Here is a 22,902-nt window from a genome sequence, read left to right on the forward strand (position 1 = left end):
CCAGAAGGATTTGAGTGAAGGATTGAATTCATTCTCTCTGCTGTTGGAAGGAATGAGCAGTACTACGAGGCCATCCTGTCTATCTGGAACCAGCTGTTCATCAACGTCAAGAGTCTGATCGCCTGGCAGTACTGCATCCGGGACATCAAATACATCAACTCCCTCACCATCTCCATGGTAGGAATAAACAGAGCACATCCGTCTGCCTTTGAATTAAATGCACTTTCAACTCTTTAACATCCAGCGTCGAACTTCTCTGCTTTACACTGCTTAAAATTTACACTCTCTAAAATTATTTGAGATTTGTTAAACCAACCTGGTAGTTTTTAACAAAAGCCTGAGCTCTCACAACCAAAACCCCATAAACCAGTGAAGTTCTGAGGGACTGAGAGAGTTTAAACATTACCAAATAATATTAATGTATGAAAATGAAAGTCATATTATTGATGTTATTGGTTCCAGTTCATTTGATGCACTTCTAACCCTACATGATGTGTGTGTGCTCAGCTGGCTAAGATGCGTCCCGAAGAGTACCGGCAGATCGTGAAGAACATGGAGACTCGCTATGAGGAGTTCATACGCAGCAGCCACGGCTCCCAGATGTTTGCCGAGGAAGACAAGAGGAGCATAGAGAACCAGTTCAATGGGGCTCAGGCGCACTACGACCAGCTGGTGGTGCAGCTCCCAACTTACAGTCAGTATATTTCTTCACTGTCATATCTTATTCAATTCCTGCCTTCCATTACCACTGTCTGTGCCTTACACTTGTTCATATACTGACAACACATGCAGACATTTGCTCAGTAGTTTCAATTGAAATATTGTTAACGTGAAATTATTCGATTTTTCCAGATTGACTGTCGTGAATTTGTGCATTCGTATTTCATACAAATTGTCTTTGCATCGTATTTGTCTTTAAAGTCTAATAATTTACTCTGGTGTGACTTCCTTTGAAAGAACGTCACTGTGAATCACACCAGATCTTTAAAGGGATACTTCAACATTTTGGCAAATTGTCCATTTAGCACAATTCCTTAGTCATTTCGAACAGATTTCTAACGTTTTTTGTGAGGGCGAGCTGTTGTTTATTCAGAGGTGAGTCGGGGAAGGTTTTCAGGACGGACACAATGGAGTGGATGGTATTTTTGGTTCCCCTCATCAAACTCATCAAACAAATCCAACAACCCCAAAACACTTTGGTGGACACGTTATAATCCGCACATTCACTACGCTGTGAAATATTAATGCAAATTACCAGATTGAGTTGTTTTGCAAAGATTGCTAAGACGGAACTACTTACTAAACATGGCGTCTGGGCGTAGTGATTTCAAAAGAAAAAGTAGTTCCCAGTATTTGCTTCAGTGTCATAACGCTACATATTATTTCTTGGTGGTTATAACATGTCCACCAAAGTGTTTTGGGGTTGTTGTTGTGTATTTGATGAGTTTGACGAGGGGAAGCAAAAATATCATTCACTTCCATTGTGTCCGCTGCGAAGCCCTCCTTGTCTCACCGAATAAACAACAGCTCACCCTCACAAAAAACAGTAAGTATGCTGTTCAAATGACTAAGGAATTGCGCTAAATGGGCCAATTTGCCAAAATGTTGAAGTATCCCTTTAAGGTTTTATGTCTCTGGCTTTAAACCAGAAACTGGGCCTTCAAGATCTGAAAATTTCAGCATTCTAAAGTATTAAAGCAAAATATATCAGGTCTATAGTGGAATTTGGAATTCATCTCTGCACAATCCCACCAAACCACAGCCCACCAATCGAAAGTTGGTTTGTGTTGTAAATATCGCACATATGAATATCTATCATTTTTGTTGGCCCTCAAGGGTCAACATAGTGCAAATTAAACAACGTGATGCAAAAAATAACTTCCTTTTGTACTTTTGTTGTGGCTTTTCCATTTATGCTGTGGCTTTTATGTTTGTGTTGTGGTTTGTATTGGTCTGTTAATTTTTGCAATTTTTGTTTAGCCACTTTTCTTTTGTATTTGTGTCTATCGTTTTCTGTTTTGGCCTTTGTATTTGTGTTGTCTCTCTTGTATAAGTGTTGCTTCTTTTGCATTCATGTTGCAGCTTGTGCTTTTGCCATAGAAATGTGCTGATTTGAGAGGAAAACTGTTACACTACTGAATCTGAGAACACTTGTTTTAGGCGAACAGAAACTTCTTGTTCTCTGTTAAGATTAATGCATACATTTTTTTCTCCACAGTTGCACATCAGGAAATTGAGGTGCAGCACGTAGCCGAGCAGCAGCGCCAGCAGCAGCTGCTGCTGATACAGCAGCAGCAGGAGGAGGAGGAGATGATCAGGCTGGCGGAGGCCGAGAGGCTGAGACTGGAGACCGAGAGGCTGAGGCTGGAGGAGGAGAGGCGAAGAGCAGAGGTTAAGAAAGTGTCAGAGAAGAAGAAGGAGGTGATAAAGAAGGAAGTGGTGAAAGTGCAAAAGACGGAGCCCGTGAAGAGGAAGGTGGTGGTCACCACCCAGGCGGCCCCCGCCGTGTCCTCGCACAGCCTGTCGGAGCTGCACTCGCTCAGGCTGAGGCTGGAGGCCGCCGAGGGCATGCTGAGCCAGCACGTCTCCATCCGCATGGGAGACGACTCGGTGCGCGACTGCGGCGTCAGGATCACCCAGCTGGAGGTAGAGGCAGAAACTCAGACCGGCAAATAAAGCAAATGCAGACACAACCTATCCCCAGTGTAAAAACTTTACTGCTGTCCGTGCAGACGATGCAGCGGGACATCGACTCCATGCGTGACGAGTACACACGGCTGAGGGAGCAGATTCTGAGAGAGCTGGAGGGCATGAACGATTCGGATAAGGCCCAGTTCCTCCGCACCGAGCTGGAAGTGATCTTCCAACGACTGGGAAGTCTGGACAGCAACTCGGCTGCCTACATACAACGGTACAAAACGCCAAATCGGCAAATATAAGTAAAATCAAATCCTCATCATGCAAACTTACACTGGCGTAATTATGGATCTAACCGTTGTTACCCACTTTTAAATGCATTGATGTCCTCTCTTAATAATTTCTAAAGAAAACTAGACATCTGTGTCAATGAACAGAAAAAAACAGCTATCTATTTTCTGAAAAAGATGTGAATAGTAAATCTGTTTATTATGATAAAAGACCACAGAAACCAGCAGTTTCTTTTTTTCCCCCCTTCTTAATGAACTCTGGATAGATTTACTGTTTGGATTTTCCATGCAGAGTTGCCCTCAAACATAAAAATCCAATTAAATGCCAAATGAAATTCACACCTTTATTTTATCTTAAGAAAACAACAAAGAAGCGAAAAGCCAAACTTAGCTTCCGTACTTGCTTTTCAGATTCATAACTTCACTTCACAAATATCCCTCCTGGTTGTTGTAAAATATGTTTTCATCACATTTTTTTTTTCTTAACTCTTGATCAGGCTGCAGGCTCTCAGGGACATGCTGGAGAGCCTGGCGCAGGTGGAGGACATCATTAAAGTTCACGAAGCGAGGTTGACGGAGAAGGAGACCACGTCGCTGTCCCCTGGCGAGGTGGAGGAGTACATGCTGGCCCTCCAGGTATTTCACAGGACGGGTCATCATTCACTTCAAACCAATCTTCAGCAAGTGTTGAAAACACTGACAAGTAGCTATGACTGCAATCGAGTACAGATCCTTAGTTACTTGTAGAGTAACTCAACTTTTACAGCGTTAAATCCACAAAAGCAGGTACAGTTTCAAACGTTAATGAGGACTTCGGTGGTCTGTTCATACCTCTGTGTTCTCTCACTGTTAATGTTCATAGCGTATGCACGCATGCTGTGTGTGTGTGTGTGCATTGGTCCTGCAGTTCTGACCGTGCTGTTGTTGATGTGCAGAATGTCAAGGTGGAGTTGGACCAGAAGAAAGACGTTCTGGCCTCCCTGGAGACGGAGCTGGCCAAAGCCGGCCACTGGAACAGCCAGGTGGAGGGACCTTTCCACAGGTGTGACCTGCTGCTCTCCAAGTACACCGAGGACGTGGGCATGCTGTCGGACCGCTGGAGACGTCTTCAGGGACAGGTCGACACCAGGTTGGTTCCCGTCTGTCTCCTGCACAGCACATTTTACACCGAGCGAGCTGTTGTTTATTCAGAGATGAGTCGGGGAAGGTTTTCGGGACGGACACAATGGAGGTGAACGGTATTTTTGTTCCCCCTCGTCAAACTCATCAAATACACAATCCAACAACCACAAAACACTTTGGTGGACACGTTATAATCCGCACATTCACTACGCTGTGGAACACCAACAAATAATATTGTAGCATTGCGACACTGAAGCAAATACTGGGAACTACTTTTTCTTTGAATCACTACGCCCAGACGCCATGTTTAGTAAGTAGTTCCGTCTTAGCAATCTTCGCACAAACAACTCAATCTCGTAATTTTGCATTAATATTTCACAGCGTATGAATGTGCGGATTATAACGTGTCCACCAAAGTGTTTTGGGGTTGTTGGATTGTGTATTTGATGAGTTTGACGAGGGGGAACAAAAATACCGTCACCTCCATTGTGTCCGTCCCGAAAACCTTCCCCGACTCACCTCTGAATAAACAACAGCTCGCCCTCACAAAAAAAAGTAAGTATGCTTTTCGAAATGACTAAGGAATTCCGCTAAATGGGCAAATTTGCCAAAATGTTGAAGTATCGCTTTAAGAATTACTCCACACTGCTTTTCATTTTCAATAACTAGCAAAGAAACTTGAACACTGTGTTTTGAGAACTTAAAAATCAGTGAGCATAAATGACTGGATAAAAGATACGATACATTAATAATAAAGATAAGGATCTTTTACAGGCTTCCCCATGTGGCAGCTCTCTCGCACCACCTTGATCAGATTGTAGCTTTGTAGAAAGAGGAATAACTCTGGCTTGTGTTTGATCTCTGGAATTCTTTGTTGTTGATCAGAGTCCAGGATTGCAGCTGTATCTCCCCCAGCTGAAGCTTACCAGCAGACCAGCACCAGCCTCGGAGACTGGATCGACGCCACGCGGAAGAAGCAGGACACTCTCCAGGCCACGAAGATCGACAGCGTCCCAGTGCTCACAGACCTCATTGAAAACCAGAAGGTTTCAGCCTCGTGATGCGACTCATTAACTCATTGTGAGCATCTGTGTCCTGGATGTTGTAAGACGTCTGACGTCTCCCTTTGTTTGGCTTCTTCAGACTCTGAATGGAGAAATCAAGGCAAAGAGAGAGACGGTGGACAGCGTGCTGAAGGACAATGAGGCCTGTGTGCTTGCTGTCAAGGTAAACAAGCCGCAGATTCAAATCATCAACTTATTTCAACGTCTGTCTTACATCGTGATTCATTTTTCTCAGGACTATGAATCAGACCTCTCCTCTTACGCCTCTGGATTGGAGACTTTGCTCAACATTCCCATTAAGAGGACCATGCTGAGATCTCCATCAATGGATCTCAATCAAGAGGTTAGAAACAATTTTTAATCCACCTAATTAAAATACCAAGAAACATTCGCTCTTTAATGTTTGTGGTTTCAGTGTACAATCATGTAAATTGTCCTCCATGCCCCGAGACTATATATTTTTGCCTGTTGGGATGTTTAGTTGCCAGCGTCTACTCTCAGAGTTTTGACAGGGAGTTTTACAGATGATTGCAAAGTTTGTTTTCATGGCCAACTAAAAAAATTGTGCTGTTTGCTATGACTTTACCCAGAACGATGAGATCAGACGAGAAAGGTTAAAGGTTAGGAGGTGAAGTCTGAATTTGACATTAGCTCAGTTTAAGTGCAATCGTGTGATGTACAGGTACAGGTGGTAATAATGGTCACTTTCTGACATCTTCACATCATGTCAATAATTTTATGCAAACTGCAACATTAATTATAACCAATGGCGAGCACTTGTTGCGTCTTTCTCTCTATTCAAACAGAGACCAAAATAGATTTGTTAGCACTATCCTGTTGGTCAAATTGATATTACAAGTATCACTGCACTGTCACCGATACCAGTATCGAGTATTGGGTCCGCTACTTTCTACTCTTGAAATAAGTGAAAGCTCCGCTTTTCAACCCGGGAGTATTATGTGACGCTATGGTGCAGGTAAACTAGAGCGCATCGACACAGAGGCTCTGCGGAGCTGGTTGGTGGCAACGCATAGCCTTTGCATGTCGCTTGCATATGGGGTATGTATGTAGAATTAATGACTGCCCGTATCAGTACTCGGTAAAGGCAAGTAGCTAAGGGTTAGTGCTCGTAATGCATGCTGTAACTTTAAAGTAGAATACCTGTGAAATAGTTCTACTGAACTGACCTGAATCCACTGATTGGCATGATTTTGTTTTTACATAATGAAATGTTCCTTGTTTCAGGCTATTCAGCTGCAGACTCGTTACTTGGAGCTGCTCACCCAGTCCGGTGACTACTACAGATTCCTGGGAGAGTTACTGAAGAACATGGAGGAGCTCAAGGTACACTGATGCTGCTGATGTTATGTGTTATGTCTTATTGTTTGGGTTGCCTCTGATGTTGTTTGTTTTTCTTAAGAGCAAGAAGCTTAAAATTTCCTCAGACCCCAATAAGATTAATACAGAGTTAAAAGCTGTTTATCTTCCAAAACCGGGGTTGGTGGTTTAATTCCCCATCCTGCCCTGCCCATGTGTCAGGGTGTACCTTGCATGGCAGCGATTTCTATTGATGTGTCAGTGAATTACCGGTAAGCTCCTCAAAGTGCTGACCATGTACGGATTGCTCTATGGCACTAAATAAGTCAGTTTGGTCCAATAGTTGGGTTTGATTGGTAGATAACAGAATGCCATTGGTGCTCTTATATGGATAAGTGAATGTTTGTTGACAAATGAGCTGTTGGAATCCAAAAGTAACCTAAAAAAAAAAAAAAAAAAATTATTTGTTTACATTCATAGTTCATCTATCTCCTTTACAGATTCGTAACACCAGAATTGACCTGCTGGAAGAACAACTTCGCCAGTTGAGGACAATATGAATGAGCGTGACGCCAAGAATAAATCGCTATAAAGAAACCATCGTGCGCTACGAGCTGGAGCTGAAGCAAGTCGAAGGACGACTGCTGTCAATGGAGGAGGTGAAGCAAGCACGCGCTGCAGTACGGTGCCGCCAGGACACCCTAGACAACACCCAGGGCCAGCTGCAGACCTGAGCGATCAAGTGACCCGCCTCACCTACTTATTGGATGAAGAAAAGCGCAAGAGGAAGCTGCAGAGGAGCGCTACATGCAGCAGAAGGAGGAGTATGAATCAGTGCTGATAAAAGGCAGAGCGAGCTGGAAACAGTCAGCTGGTCCAAGATGGAGGTGGAGGAAGTCTGTGGCAAGTAAGGACCGTTAGATCGAACAGTTGCAGCGGCAGCTGGATGCGGAGGCAGCAACGGTGAAGGAGCTACAGAAGGAGATAGCAAAGGTAAGGAGCCATGCAGTACGGAATCAATAACTTAAAAGTCAGCTATACGAAACCCAGATCAACATCAGTCGCACAGACATCCAAAGACTGGTGGCCCAGAGGGATGAGGATACAGCTGAGCTCCACAAGCAGTATGACAGGATGGAGGCAGAGAGGAGGAGTCTGGAGGAAGAGCTCAGAAGGCTGAGGATATCCCTGATCCAGGATGAGGAGCATAGAAGAGGGCAGAGGAAGAAGCTCAAAGTCACCGGGCTTTGATCTTAGAGGAGGGCGCAGGAGGAGAGAGCTTGAAAGTCAGGTTGAGTCGCTAATGAGCCGAGGAATGAGAAAGCAGCCAGCATAGAGAGGATCTGGCTGAGGTGATGAAGGCTCTGGAGGAGAGTACCGACCAGGTAGCTTATCTCAAGCACAGTCTAGAAGAGGAGATCCGTAACGGCAGATCACAGAAGAAGGTCAGTGGGGTACTTGAGCAAACTGTGGCCCAGCTGCAAGCCAAGCTCACCAATTCGTCCATGACTGCAACCCAGCTGAGGGAGTGGCGAAGAGGAACTTAAGACAGTACTTTGGAGCTGGAGAGAGAGCGCAAGGAGAGAAACAGAGTAGAGCAAAACTTAAGCAGACTGCAGGGACGCGTCAAGGACCTTCAGGCAGTGAGAGACAGTCTTGAGAGCCAGGTGGAAGAATCTGCGGAAAGCCAATCAAGAAGAAATCTCCAGAAGGCGACAACTGGAGACTGAGATGGAAAGCACAACCATGACCCTGTCAGAGCACACCAGAACCATCACTGCACTACGTCAGAGCAACGAACATGCCAGCATGTCAGAGAAGAAAGGCGGAGAAGAGCGTCTCAGGCTGCAGGAGGAGTTAGAGAGAAGCATCAGACAGGGCAAGACCTCAGAAGAGCGCGTTGCACAGCTGGGCAGCGAGCTCAAAGCTCTGCAGCAACAACTACTCCAGGAGCAGCTCCGGGCCAAAGAGGCAAACCTAAGGAATGACAGTCTCTACAAAACTATAGACGAGAAGAATAAGGTACTGAATGAGAATTCTGTTGAGCTTCAAAGGCTGAAGGAGATGACAGAGACCCAGAGCAAAGAGAGGCTCCGCCTGGAAGAAGAGCTGAGGGCAGCGCGGCGTGATAAAGAGGAACTCCTGAGAGCCAAGCAGGGGAGTGATGATGAGCTGTCCTCACAGATTACTGCTCTGGAGCTGCAGCTGCAGGCCAGTGAGCGAAGTAACACAGACTACCGCAACCTAGTGTCAGAGCTCTCCTCTGAGAGGGAGAAACTCAAGCAAGAGACTGAGAAAATACAAAAAGCAAGCCACAGAGGTACATGGTGGTTTAGCTCTTAGTGCTGGATTGCTCTCATCTTTCCAATCAGAGTCAAAAAATTTGATCATTCATGTAGCAACCACTGTCTTAGCCATACCTTTGCCTTGCATGCTGGAACACCCATAGAGCCCCCTGTAGATCCAACCCACTCAATAACTCTGATTTGAATACATACATCTGTATGTGTTTAAATAAACTTGCATCACTTGCATGCAAATGCGCTCCCTTCTGTCTGTCTGCTTTGTGCAAAGATGGGGCCCACGGCTACTTTTTCTTTACTCCTTTTTACCACCAATCATCTACACCATCAATGAAACCTCTGCCCTGGTTTCCTGTTTCCGTTACTGTCCTTTATGTGTCATTTTATATTAGTAGTCGCTAATGGATATTTATAAGCATGAAAACAGCACTGATGCAGGCACACAATTCATTAAGTACTTGTGAATATCTTGCAAATGAAAAAAACATAATGGGGCGACTGCTGGTATAGTGGTCATCTCACAATCAGAATGTGGTTGGTTCGATTCCACGCCCCCGCTTTCCACTTGTTGAAGTGTCCTCAACAAGACACTGAACCCCAAACTGCTCCTAGTGGATGGATTCGAGTGTCTTGCGATGGGCGTTACCTCCACTGGTGTGAATGAATGAGCAAACATATATTGACAGTGTAAAACACGTGCTATATAAGTGAAGTTCGTTTAGGCTTATGGCATTGGTGCTGTTTGACCAGTTTGCAGGATGTAAACTGTGTCTGATCTATTCAACAGAAAATAATTTTCCTAAGTACCATGCTGTGTTTGTTTGTTCTTGTAGTGCCTGTAAACAATGCAGCGCTAACTGTCTTCCAGATTGGAAGGGAAATTTCACAATGAGGGATGACCATTATTTATTCTAGCAATTCTATGGTGGGAGCCATTAGAAAATCAATAGAGGTATTTCCCAGTCTGGCAAGACAGTTTTTCCCTGCTCTCATTGTACTTGGCTGCATAGCAGTTCATTGCATTTGTTGGTGAGTTTATAAAATGGAATTTTAGGAGAATACATGCAAACTTGCCTTTAGTTCTTTTTGGCTTCATTTATCATCCATGTCAAGCTTTTATTTGTAATTTTACTATGTGAATTATCCCATTACATTGCGTAGTCACAAATTTTTGCACAGAATGACAGCAGATAAATCAAAAACCAAAACATTTGATCGACAAAGCTCTTCCTGTGCTCCCTACATTGATTCTTGACAACAACAAAAAAAGCAAGCATGTGTGCATTCTTCCAGGATGTGTTAGTCTTGTTGATTGCTTATTTAGTTGTACAGCGCAAATGTTTTTTTATATGCAATAATTTGTCAGTGTTTTATTAAGATGACTAATCTTATGTTTCCCTGTCTATTTTCCATTCTCCTGCAGATGAAAGCCACGATGCAGTCCCTTCAGTCACAGTACAATGACAGGTTAGGTGAGAGAGATTCTATTTTGTTGAAATTGCAAATGTCAGAAAAAGACAGAGAGAACAGTTTAAGACTGGAAGAGGAACTCACCCGCATCAAGTTGTCGTCAGATTCTGAGCTTCGCAATAAACAACGACTAGAGGATGAGAATGACAGATTGAAGAAGGATGTAACTTACTGGAAGAACCAGTGTGATAGTAAACAGGACCTCATTAAGCAACGTGACAGTGACAAGGACAACCTGATTAGAGAAAGAGATTCTTTGAAATTTGAAATTGAGAAGCTGATGAGGGAACTCAGGGATCTTGAGGATTCATACAAAACTAAGCTGAAATCCATCCAACGAGAAATGGAAGAAGTGACCATTGTGAGGGAAACCATGGCAACTGAGCTAAACAAAGCAAGAGAGGCCCCAGTCGTGGACACATCCACCATCATTTTTGATGGGGTCGTAAGCCAGTCACAGCAAATCAGTTACTGGATTGTGGAGTTTTGGACGAACCAACCTTTAATCAGCTTGTGAAGGGGCAGAAAACTGTCCCTGGATTGTCTACTGACAAAAAAGTCCCTCTCAAAGGGTACAGGGCCCATAGCAGGGGTTTTCATTGAAGGTCCCAAGAGCACAGGGCCTTTTACTACACCTTATCGCAACTAACTCTCACTGAAGCCAAGAAAGAGAATCTTCTTCCACCGGATTGTGTTGACTTACTGTTGGATGCTCAAGCTGCTACCGGTCACATCATCGTCCCAGAAACCGATCAGAAATTGACAGTGGATGAGGCAGTGTAATCAAGGAGTGGTTGATTATAAGGATCGGACAGGCTGCTTGCAGCAGAAGCTGCAGCTGTAGGATACAGTGGACCTGGTGCAGTAAACCTCTCTCAGTATTCCAGGCCATGAAGAAAGGACTGATTGACAAAAAAACACACTGCGGACTTTTGCAGGCTCAGGAATCTGTGGGAGGCATTCTAGATCCCATACTCATGTGTTTCTTCCTAAGGACACGCCATTGAAAGAAACCTTATTGATGACAGCATATTTCATGCTTTGAATCAGAAACCTGAACTGTACCTTGATCCAGAAAGTGCAGATGGTACAACTTATACTTCGCTGAAGAGGCGATGTAAGGTTGAGCCACACACAGGTCTTCTGCTACTTCCGGTTGAGAAAGTAGATTCCTCCAAACTTATCTTTGATGGTGTTCGCAAACCTGTTACAGCCACACAGCTGCTCGATTGTGGTGTGCTTGACAAGCCAACATTCACTGATTTGGAAAGAGGAAACAAATCTGTTCCAGAGGTTTCTGAGGATAAGAAGATCCCTTTGAAGGGCACTGGGCCTATTGCTGGAGTTGTAGCTGGGAGTCAAGGCAAAATGTCTTTGTCAGATGCCAAGAAACTAATGTTACTGCCTGAGGAGATTGCCGATTTGCTACTGGCAGCCCAGGCTGCCACAGGTCACATCATTGACATAAAAAACAATCAAAAGCTGATTGTAGAGGAAGCATGTGCCAAAGGAGTGGTTGATGTTAAAGATCGAGACAAACTCTTGGCTGCAGAGGCTGCTGCAGTTGGCTATAAACACCCTAGTGCAGCCAAGCCACTGTCTGTTTTTGACGCCATGAAGAAGGGAATGGTTGACAAAAAAACCGCTCTGCGTTTACTGCAGGCCCAGGAGTCAGCTGGAGGCGTTCTAGATCCCAACATCAGTGTGTTCCTTCCTAAAGACACAGCTGTAAAGTATAAACTTATTGATGACAACATTCGTCAAGCTCTAAACCAGAACCCTGAGTGCTACCTTGACCCAGAAACAGAGCGTAGCGTCAGCTACGAGACTTTGAAGAAAAGATGCAAAATAGAACCCCATACAGGTCTGCTTCTTTTGCCCATCACAGAGAAACTGGATCCTTCTAAGCTGATCTTTGATGGTGTACGTAAGCCAGTAACAGCAAAACAACTGCTTGATTGTGGAGTCCTGGACAAACCAACATTTACAAAACTAATCAAAGGAGAGAAAACTGTCCCACAAGTGTCTGAAGAAAAGAAGACCCAGTTAAAGGGGACAGGATCCATTGCTGGTGTGATAGCTGGACCAATGGGAAAAGTGTCTTTTTCTGAGGCCAAGAAACAAAAGATTATACCTCCAGCAAGTGCAGATTTTCTTTTGGAAGGCCAAGTTGCCATAGGTTACATTATTGATCCTACAACCAATGAGAAGCTTACGGTAGAAGAAGCATGTGCAAGAGGAGTGGTGGACAACAGGGATCGTGATAAACTTTTGAAAGCAGAATCTGCTGCTGTGGGCTTCCGGGATCCAAACACAGGTAACCCTCTCTCTGTGGCTGAGGCAATGAAGAAAGGAATAGTTGATAAGAAGACAGCACTACGCCTGTTGCAGGCCCAGGAGTCAGCAGGTGGCATTCTTGATCCCATGTCAGTGTGTTCCTTCCGAAAGAGACAGCTCTGAAGCGTAACCTTTTGGATGAAAGACCTCTATCGGGCATTGAACCAGAGTCCTCAGTGTTACCTTGATCCAGACACTGGACATGACATCAGTTATGAGCTTTGAAGAAAAAGATGCAAAACCGAGTCTCACACTGGCCTGATCTTTTGCCAATTGTTGAAAGGAAAGACCCCTCCAAACTGATGTTTGATGGTGTTCGCAAACCAGTCTCTGCACAGCAGTTGTTTTGACTGTGGTGTGCTTGACAAGCCAACATTCACTGATCTGGAAAGAGGAAACAATCTGTTCCAGAGGTTTCTGAGATGAGAACATCCCTTGAAGGGCACTGGCCTATTGCTGGAGTGGTAGCTGGGAGTCAAGGCAAAATGTCTTTGTCAGATGCCAGAAACAATGTTACTGCCTGAGGAGATTGCCGATTTGCTACTGACCGCCCAGGCTGCCACAGGTCACATCATTGACATAAAAAACAATCAAAAAGCTGTATTGTAGAGAAGCATGTGCCAAAGGAGTGGTTGATGTTAAGATCGAGACAAACTCTTGGCTGCAGAGGCTGCTGCAGTTGGCTTAAACACCCTAGTGCAGCCAAGCCACTGTCTGTTTTTGACGCCATGAAGAAGGGAATGGTTGACAAAAAAACCGCTCTGCGTTTACTGCAGGCCCCAGGAGTCAGCTGGAGGCATCTAGATCCCAACATCAGTGTGTTCCTTCCTAAAGACACAGCTGTAAAAGTATAACTTATTGATGACAACATTCGTCAAGCTCTAAACCAGAACCCTGAGTGCTACCTTGACCCCAGAAACAGAGCGTAGCGTCAGCTACGAGACTTTGAAGAAAAGATGCAAAATAGAACCCCATACAGGTCTGCTTCTTTTGCCCATCACAGAGAAACTGGATCCTTCTAAGCTGATCTTGATGTGTACGTAAGCCAGTAACAGCAAAACAAATGCTTGATTGTGGAGTCCTGGACAAACCAACATTTACAAAACTAATCAAAGGAGAGAAAACGTCCCACAAGTGTCTGAAGAAAAGAAGACCCAGTTAAAGGGGACAGGATCCATTGCTGGTGTGATAGCTGGACCAATGGGAAAGTGTCTTTTCTGAGGCCAAGAAACAAAAAGATTATACCTCCAGCAAGTGCAGATTTTCTTTTGGAAGGCCAAGTTTGCCATAGGTTACATTATTGATCCTACAACCAATGAGAAGCTTACGGTAGAAGAAGCAATGTGCAAGCGAGTGGTGGACACAGGGATCGTGATAAACTTTGAAAGCAGAATCTGCTGCTGTGGGCTTCCGATCCAAACACAGGTAACCCTCTCTCTGTGGCTGAGGCAATGAAGAAGGAATAGTGATAGAAGACAGCACTACGCCTGTTGCAGGCCCAGGAGTCGCAGGTGGCATTCTTGATCCCAATGTCAGTGTGTTCCTTCCGAAAGAGACGGCTCTGAAGCGTAACCTTTTGGATGAAGACCTCTATCGGCATTGAACCAGAGTCCTCAGTGTTACCTTGATCCAGACACTGAGCGTGACATCAGTTATGGAGCTTGAAGAAAAGATGCAAAACCGAGGCTCACACTGCCTGAATCTTTTGCCAATTGTTGAAAAGAAGGACCCCCTCCAAACTGATGTTTTGATGGTGTTCGCAAACCAGTCTCTGCACAGCAGTTGTTTGACTGTGGTGTGCTTGACAAGCTGACATTTGATCAACTAGTGAAAGGGGAAAAAACCATTCAGCAGGTGTCTGAGGAAAAGAAGATTTCCCTGAAGGGGGCAGGATCAATCGCTGGAGTGGCAGCTGGACTTTCAGGGAAAATGCCTTTATCAGAGGCAAAGAAGCAGATGCTAATGTCCCCCGAGAGTGCAATTCTTCTGCTGGAAGGCCAGGTTGCCATAGGCCATATTATTGATCCCACATACAACCAAAAGCTGACAGTAGAGGAAGCATTTGCAAGGGGATTGGTTGATTCCACAGATCGAGAAAGGCTTTTAAAAGCCGAATCTGCTGCTGTGGGCTTCCGGGATCCAAACACAGGTAACCCTCTCTCTGTGTCTGAGGCAATGAAGAAAGGAATAGTTGATAAGAAGACTGCACTGCGCCTGTTACAGGCACAGGAGTCAGCATGGTGCATTCTTGATCCCAATGTCCAGCGTGTTTCTTCCAAAAGAGACAGCTCTGAAGCGTAACCTTTGGATGATGATCTAAATCGTGCATTAAAGCAGAATCCTCCCTGTTACCGTGATCCAGACACTGAACAGGACATCAGTTATGGAGCTCTGAAGAAAAGATGCAAAACAGACCCTCAAACAGGCCTCAGCTTTTTGCCAATTGTTGAAAGGAAAGACCCCTCCAAATTGATGTTGACGGTGTTCGCAAACCGGTCTCTGCACAGCAGTTGTTTGACTGTGGTGTCCTGAACAACCAACATTTGATCAGTTAGTGAAGGGGGAGAAAACAGTTTCACAGGTGTCTGAGGAGAAGAAGGTCTTCCTAAAAGGTACTGGACCAATTGCTGGGATAGCAGCTGGCACTCATGGTAATTTGTCTCTGTCAGAAGCAAAAAAACAAAGGATTCTACCAGAGGATAGTGCTGATCTGATGCTAGAAGCACAGGCTGCCACAGGTTATATCATAGACATAAAAACTGATCAAAAGCTGACAGTAGAGGAGGCATGTGCCAAAGGTGTGGTTGATATTAGAGATCGACAAAAACTGTTGACAGCAGAGGCTGCTGCTGTGGGTTTTAGGGACCCCAATTCACCCAAGCTACTTTCAGTTTTTGAAGCCATGAAGAAGGGAATCGTGAATGACAAAACTGCACTACGTCTGCTACAGGCTCAGAGTCTGCCGGGGCATCATTGATCCAAATCTCAGTGTCTTCCTGCCAAAAGACATGGCGATAAAGCGCAACCTTTTGGAACGAAAACCTCCGTCGGGTTCTAAGCCGGAATCCTGCTTGTTACTTTGACCCAGAAGTAGAACGTGATGTTAGCTACGGGAGTCTGAAGGACAGATGCAAGACAGACCCCCAGACAGACCTACAAATCTTGCCAATCACAGAGAAGTTTGACCCTCTAAACTAATATTTGAAGGTGTTCGTAAAACTGTCACAGCACAACAATTGCTTGACTGTGGGGTCCTGGACAAATCAAACATTCAAACAATTAATAAACGACAAAAAACTGTACAAGATGTGGCTGTGGAATAAAAAGTGTTTCTGAAGGGTACTGGTGCAATTGCTGGTGTGGCAGCTGGGCCTTTGAAGAAAATGTCCTTTACAGAAGCAAAGAGACAAAACATAATGCCAGCCTGAGAGTGCTGAATGGCTACTGGATCGCTCAGGCAGCAACAGGGAAGGTACAACCCCTTGACAAATGAAAAATTAAGTGTAAAGAAGCATGTGCCAAGGGAATTGTGGATAAAGAGGACGAGTCACAGCTGTTTGCGGCTGAAGCTGCAGCTATAGGCTACAGAGACCCAAATACTGGCAATCTCCTGTCAGTTGGCCAGGCCATGAAAAGAGGAATAATTGACAAGGATGCAGCTTTGGTCTACTTCAGGCTCAGGAGTCTGTGGGGGGTATTTTGGATCCTGTCCTTGGTGTATTCCTTCCCCAAAATATTGCTTTGGATCGAGGTCTTATTGATGAGGACCTATACGAGACCTTGAGTCAGGGTCCTGGATGTTACATGGACCCAGACACCCAACAACCAACTACATATGTCCTCTTTAAAGAAAAAATGCAAGTCCGATCCAAGTACAGGCCTCTTGCTTCTCCCTGAACCTAAAAAGCCAGTGACTGTCCAGGGACTCAGGGGCGAGGTTTCTGTCATTGATCTCATGGATGCAAACTTGCTGAAACGATCTGACATGGACAACTGTCTGAAGGTAACTGACAAGTCAAGACATTGAAGAGCGCCTGCGACCCTACCGAGAGGTTCCACCTGTATTGCAGGAGTTATGATGAGGCCAGTGAGAAGGTGTTACCAATCTATCAGGCAATGAAAATGGACTGTTGCGACCTGGAACTACCCTGGAGCTGCTTGAGGCTCAGGCTGCCTCGGGATTTGTGATTGATCCATAAACAACCTCTATCTGACTGTTGGTGAAGCCTACAACAAAAAGCTGTTTGGGCCAGAGTTTAAGGATAGCTTACTAATGGCAGAAAAAGCTGTGACTGGCTACAAGCTCCCAGGTACAAACAAGTTATCTCACTGTTTCAGGCTATAGAGAAAGGTCTTGTGGAGAAGGGGCACGCATTCGTCTGCTAGAGTGCCAGAATTGCAGCGGTGGTATAATTGATCCTGAAACACAGCCATCGCATTGATGTAAATGTTGCCTACAAAAAGGCTACTTTGATGAGGAAATGAACGACATCTGACTAATCAAATGAGGACACCAAAGGTTTCTTGACCCTAACACAGAGGAAAATCTCACCTACTTAGAGCTAAGAAACGTTGCATCCCAGACAAGAAAACTGGCCTCATCCTTCTGCCTATCGTGGACAAGAAAAAGCTTGAGTCGACACTGAAGAACACTACAAGAAGGAGGAGAGTAGTATCGTGGACCCAGACACCAATAAAGAAATGACATGCGTGAAGCATATGACAAAGGCTATATTGACTACGAAACATCATAGAGCTGTCTGAGCAAGAGGGCGAATGGGAAGAGATTACAATAAACTGCCCCTGATGGTTCCGTGCGGTTTGTTATCATTGACAAAAAAACTGGGAGACAGTTTTGACATTTCTGAGCTACTTGAAAGCGAATCATCGATCAGTCAATTCTAGACCAATACCGATCACGACAACTGACTCTTACTCAGTTCGCAGACATCATTGGCACTAAGACCAAACCTTCACAAGCTCGGCTTCTCTCTCATCATCATCATCATCATCATCAACTTCAAGACCATCACCTGCCTCAGGTGCATCTTCTGTCATATCATCAACAACAACAAAACAACAACGTCAAATCATCGTCAGATAAGGCCTCAGAACCCTCTTCAGCCTCAAGAACATCAAGATTGAAACATCTTTGAATCCATCATCATTTACTTCATCGTCGTCATCAGTTGTGTCACGCTCCATGTCACCTACCTTCACCAAGATGACCACAACAAAAACAACTATTACAGAAAGAACTTCCTCATTCAGCACCAGTATTGCGGAAGATGCACCTGATAGTTTTAAGCACATATCCAGTGTATCAATCAGTCTGGCATCTCCGACTGAAACAGGTGGCGAACAGGAACCTATTGGTGCCATTTTTGACACAGACACGGTGGAGAAAATAACCATCATGGAGGCCCTAGACCGTGGATTGGTGGACTCTATCACTGCCCAGAGACTGCTTGAAGCCCAAGCATGCACTGGAGGAATTGTCGACCCCACAAATGGAAGGAGAATTGGGATTCAAGAAGCTTCCCGCATGGGCATAATAGATGATAAAATGGCTGCAAAGCTAAAGCCTGCCCAGAAAGCCTATTTTGGCTTTGAGGATGTAAAAACCAGAAGAAAGATGTCTGCAGCTGAGGCCATGAAGGAGATGTGGTTGCCCTATGAAGCAGGACAGAGATTCCTGGAGTACCAGGTTGTCACAGGAGGAATTCATGACCCAGAAGCAGGATGCAGGAGAACCATAGAAGAGGCCTTGAAAAAGGGTTGGCTGGATGTAAGGTCAGCACAGAAACTCCAGGATATCAAAAGCCATGCAAAGAACCTGACATGTCCCAAGAGTAAACTGAAGATATCCTACAAGGATGCTCTGGACAGCTGCCTGGTGGAGGACAGCACTGGGGTGAAAATGCTCCAGGCATCATCCATGTCCTCCAGAGGGATCAGCAGCCCATACAATGCTGCCTCTGCACCAGGATCCACTACTGGCTCCAGGAGCGGGTCCCGAAGAAGTTCTCGCAGGAGCAGTTTGGACCTGGGGTCCCCCACTTCCTCAGTGAGTTCTCGCTACAGTCTGAGCAGCGTCAGCACAGTCACTTCCATCAAATAAATCCTCCTTTCTTACAAATGATTCGGAATTTTCATTGTTACAAACAACATGGGGAGATGTGCGCGCTACATTTGCATAAAAAACATTTAAGGTTAGCTTCCGAAACCTTTTCCATAGATTTAGATTCATGCTTCGGTATTGCTGTGCTTCAAAATGCTTGATTTTAAAAGGTTAAGATAGGAAACAACATGTTTGTGAAAGTCTACTAAAGAACAAACTGAAACCATCTTAATGTGTTGGAGTGGAAATTAAAACAATTGTTGATTTAACTGTTGGAGTCTACATAGAAGGCTTAAAATAATTGCCGCGTTTGTTTGCATGCCTGTTTTTGAAATGTACTTTAAAAAAAAAACAACTGGATAAAATGTCACTTCTTTACACTTCTTGATGGTGTAGTATTAATGATGCTTTCATTTATTTCCGCAGTCTAAAAAAATTACTGAATTTTGTTTTGTGCCTGTTTTTTTGGGGAGGGATGCATACATTAGCTTCAAGGCAAGTTTTTTACGGAATCACATGTTAACTATTGGTTTCTTGGTCTTAATGCTTCTGGTTTTTGTAAGTTTTTCACACTTTCAAAATAAAACCTGAGTTTTTCTGCTCATGAACATTCATGACTGTTTTCACTGACTGTTTCATTCTCAACATTTGATAGCCTAGTGTTCGTAGCAAACGCAAGATGTTACTATTGCTCCTAGCTTGAGGGGGGAATTAAAGCATTTGGCGTGTTCAAGTTGAACAAGGAAATTAAATTGCTATTTTCATAACCTGATGTGATTATCAAGACACCACAGTGGACCAATGTACTGTATATACCAATGAATACGATGCAAAACTGGACAGTTCACACATCTACATAGATGAAAGATGTAATAAAACAAGCACAGGTAAAGCAAACTAAAAGGGACAAAAACATAGATAACATAAAAGTCATTAAAAAGATGAATAGAAATAATACACAATATAAAGTAAACAGCTCACATGGTGTTGAAGGCCAAAGAGGATTTTAATGCACGTCTCAAAAAAGACAATGAAACACTGGTATAGATGTATTGATTGATTGACTCTAGATAGAAGCAATCTGGAGAATTATATTTAAATTATGTGTTAAGTAAACCAAGAGGTTTCAAATCCAGATTCCTGGGCCCTACTTGAGGAGGCAAGAGAAATCATGGTTTTGATGAACTGTTACTCCGTATTAAAAATCAGAAATGAGACCTGTGGCCTTTCTTTGAAGCAACCTGAGAAGACTTAAAGAAGAAGAAGAAAGGAAACCACTTTCAGGAAATATTTAAAAGCTACAACTATGAAATTGGTGCCTGATTGTGTCCATTTCACTCACTGATATTGCATTACAATATTAATAAGATAAGAACATTGCTCTGTGAGGCCCGAAACTCTTCAGCATGTAGCACGGCTCAGAGTGAAATCCTCGTGGATCCACTGACCGGGTTTAAGGACACTGTGGAGCGGACACGTCCAAGGAGCTCCAGCACCTGCCAGTTTACCTTACTGCAGGGGTCTCCAACCCTGTTCCTGGAGAGCCCTGCAAATATTGTAAGTATCACAGTTATTGTTTGTGCTGTGTGTATTTCTCCACTTTGGGTTTTTTCTCTTTCTTTTTTTCCCCTATATGAAGGGAGGGACAGAGATATGTTCTATTTTCTATGTGCCACTGTCCTATTTAACTATTTGTTCAGAATGTAGCTGCTGTGATGAATCAAATTCCCACTGTGGGAATAACTAAGCGTCTCTTGTCTGAACACAACACAAGATGCTGCTGGCAGACACTGAGGAGATGTTTAGGTGCAGAGTTTTGTTTCATTTGTATGATTATCACATTATATTTATGGTGTTAACATTACACAACACCTTCAAAACGAGCATCATTTATGCAACTTCTAAGTTTATTTTTGATAACATAAGTTGCACATTAAATGTCACCAAGCTATGATATTTGATTATTTCAGCTGTAAGCATATATTGTTATACTTTACAGCCTGATCATGTCATAAAAAACTTTCCCGTATGGATTAGCTATAACACAATGGCCATCCAAACAGATGAGATCCAATTTGACTTTTTTTTTTTTGTTTTTTTGTAAATTTTATTGGATGTTTGAAAATGACATAGTTCTGATGACATTCCTTCAACATGAGAGCACATTTTAAAACTGACTTGTGCTTTTAACGACAGTTACATGCAAGATGTATTACAATTCTTTTAAAAAATAGTACAGAACAAGTAATGAAATGAACAATACGATAAATACTACTTACCTGCATAGGCTAGATACATTTTAGGTTTGTAGAGTTTCATAAAATATCAGAATAATTAGCTTACAAGTCACACTGTAGCTGCACATCCTCTTCAGGGAACTGCTGCTTTGAGAAGTAGAGGGAAACTCCACACAAGCATAGATGTGATATACTGGTCAGGTGATTCTGAATATAACAATTTCAAACATCATGACTGAGCAGAGGAAGCTCCATCTGTGGGATCCAGATAAGAGACACCTGTATCCTTGGTAGCTGCTGCCATGCCTGAAGCTCACTGGTGCAGGACAGTGGTGTTGGTACACTTTTCACCCCCATGGCGCTGCTGTCGTGAGCAGTTTGAAAAAAGGACGGACACCACATGATTACAAAATGCCTTTCCAGCAGCACAGCAACAGGAGCATCCATTCAACTGCCTGCAGAACAGTCTAGAAGTGGAGAACATGTGCGTCAGAGGAGGTTTGGATGTTCAGGAAACAAAGTAAAAAGCATTTAGGCTACTTTACACTGTTTACATTTATGAAACTGTGAAACATCATACAAAAGATTTAAATCAGGTCCCTCTTGAAAAACAGATTTAGTAGGTCAACGAGGCTTTATCTGGTTAATTAAAGGATATAATAATATTAATAATAACACCACAAACAGTTGAACATTAAGAGAACAACGTTATGCAACAACAGATAAGCGAAATGTAACATGAAATGAGAAAGTCTGCAACGGCAGACATGGAGCAGATTCGCAAAAACAAGAAACTTAACCTGTGCCTGCACAGGTCTGAAACTATGCTCTTTTCTACACGTTCTACGCTCTAGATCCTAAAGGTGAACCAGTCAAAATCCAACAGAGACCAGAATGATTAATGCATGCATGATGTCCTTCTGGTGCAGAACCAACTCCAGAAAGTCAGTTCAGCATGTCGACGTGTCGGGACTAGAGCATGACTTCGGACTCAGGCCGGAGCCTCCTGGCATTGAAGCCTGCAGGTTATGGTGCTGGCTCCTCATTTTTTCACACTGAACACAGTGTTCCCTCACTACCACTGCCTCACTCTGTAAATCTGACACTGAAGCAAGGGGTGAGGCTGTTATCACATCATACAGCAGGGATACCTTCTGTTCTCTGTTAGCTGAACTTATTTTGTGAAAGCAAACTAGGGATGGACATGGAGCGATGTTGTCCGGCGATATCTATCAGCCATTGCACAATTCATTAACCAGAAGTGGCAGTGCGCTGCTTCCCCGATTTGAGACGGTTTCTTCTGGTTTTCAAATGCGATGCGATGTAGGGCTATAAGGCATGGCGCTATAAGTAACATCAGAGCGGACGAGGTCATTGACCAAACCAACCCAAAAATGAGTAAACGCCATCTTGGTGAAGGAATTACTGTAACCTGCGCAATGTAAACAAAGGAGCATGAACAAGGGAATCTGGCATATATATAAGAATAAGACAGATGATCTAATAAATGAATAATAATAAAGTCTGCCAATATTTCACGTGATGATGAAAACTGATAAAGGTCAGACTGTTGAAATGGCTCACAGATGACATTAATGGCTTAAACTGCTACAAATGACTCAAAAGTAAAGCCACTTATCACTATTTTCATTATTTTATTTCTATATTTACTGTCATTCTTTTTTGTCATTTATTTTCATCATTAATTAGCATTTATCCAGGCTTCTCTTTTCCTTTAATCACATGATTGATTGTGTTTAATAGGATGAGATCCTCTCTTCAAGTCTTTTATGCTTTTTCAGTCTACTCTGCACATCCTGCTTCTCTTTAGCTTCAATTTTAGAATAATAATCTACTAAAAGTTGCTAAAACGATAATTTTGATAAGTAACCTCAAGACCAAAATCAGAGGATGTTGTTAATGGCGCTATAAAACTACAGTTGTTCCCAATCTGTACAATAAACTGTCAAAGAACAGGGAAACATACCAACAATACAGCCAGAA

The 22,902-nt window shown here is 43.5% G+C and overlaps 2 protein-coding genes and 2 pseudogenes across 2 annotated transcripts; all 4 read left to right on the forward strand.

Moving 5' to 3' along the window:
• LOC115381294 (desmoplakin-like) overlaps positions 1-10,451 on the forward strand; it is a 26,033-nt pseudogene extending 15,582 nt beyond the window's left edge.
• LOC115381295 (desmoplakin-like) lies at positions 10,238-12,992 on the forward strand. The gene is made up of 2 exons (XM_030082574.1): positions 10,238-10,394; positions 11,198-12,992. The coding sequence occupies exons 1-2, from the start codon at positions 10,238-10,240 to the stop codon at positions 12,661-12,663; spliced, it is 1,623 nt and encodes a 540-aa protein (XP_029938434.1). The 3' UTR covers positions 12,664-12,992.
• Positions 12,993-14,022: 1,030 nt separating this feature from the next.
• LOC115381202 (desmoplakin-like) lies at positions 14,023-19,275 on the forward strand. The gene has a single exon (XM_030082470.1). It carries the CDS (start codon positions 17,744-17,746, stop codon positions 18,659-18,661), a length of 918 nt encoding a protein of 305 aa, XP_029938330.1. The 5' UTR covers positions 14,023-17,743; the 3' UTR covers positions 18,662-19,275.
• Positions 16,526-17,721, forward strand: LOC115381296 (desmoplakin-like; annotated as a pseudogene).
• Positions 19,276-22,902: the final 3,627 nt, after the last annotated feature.

Source organism: Salarias fasciatus, chromosome 23 (genome assembly GCF_902148845.1).
Source record: "Salarias fasciatus chromosome 23, fSalaFa1.1, whole genome shotgun sequence".
In the NCBI taxonomy this organism is placed as follows: Eukaryota; Metazoa; Chordata; class Actinopteri; order Blenniiformes; family Blenniidae; genus Salarias; species Salarias fasciatus.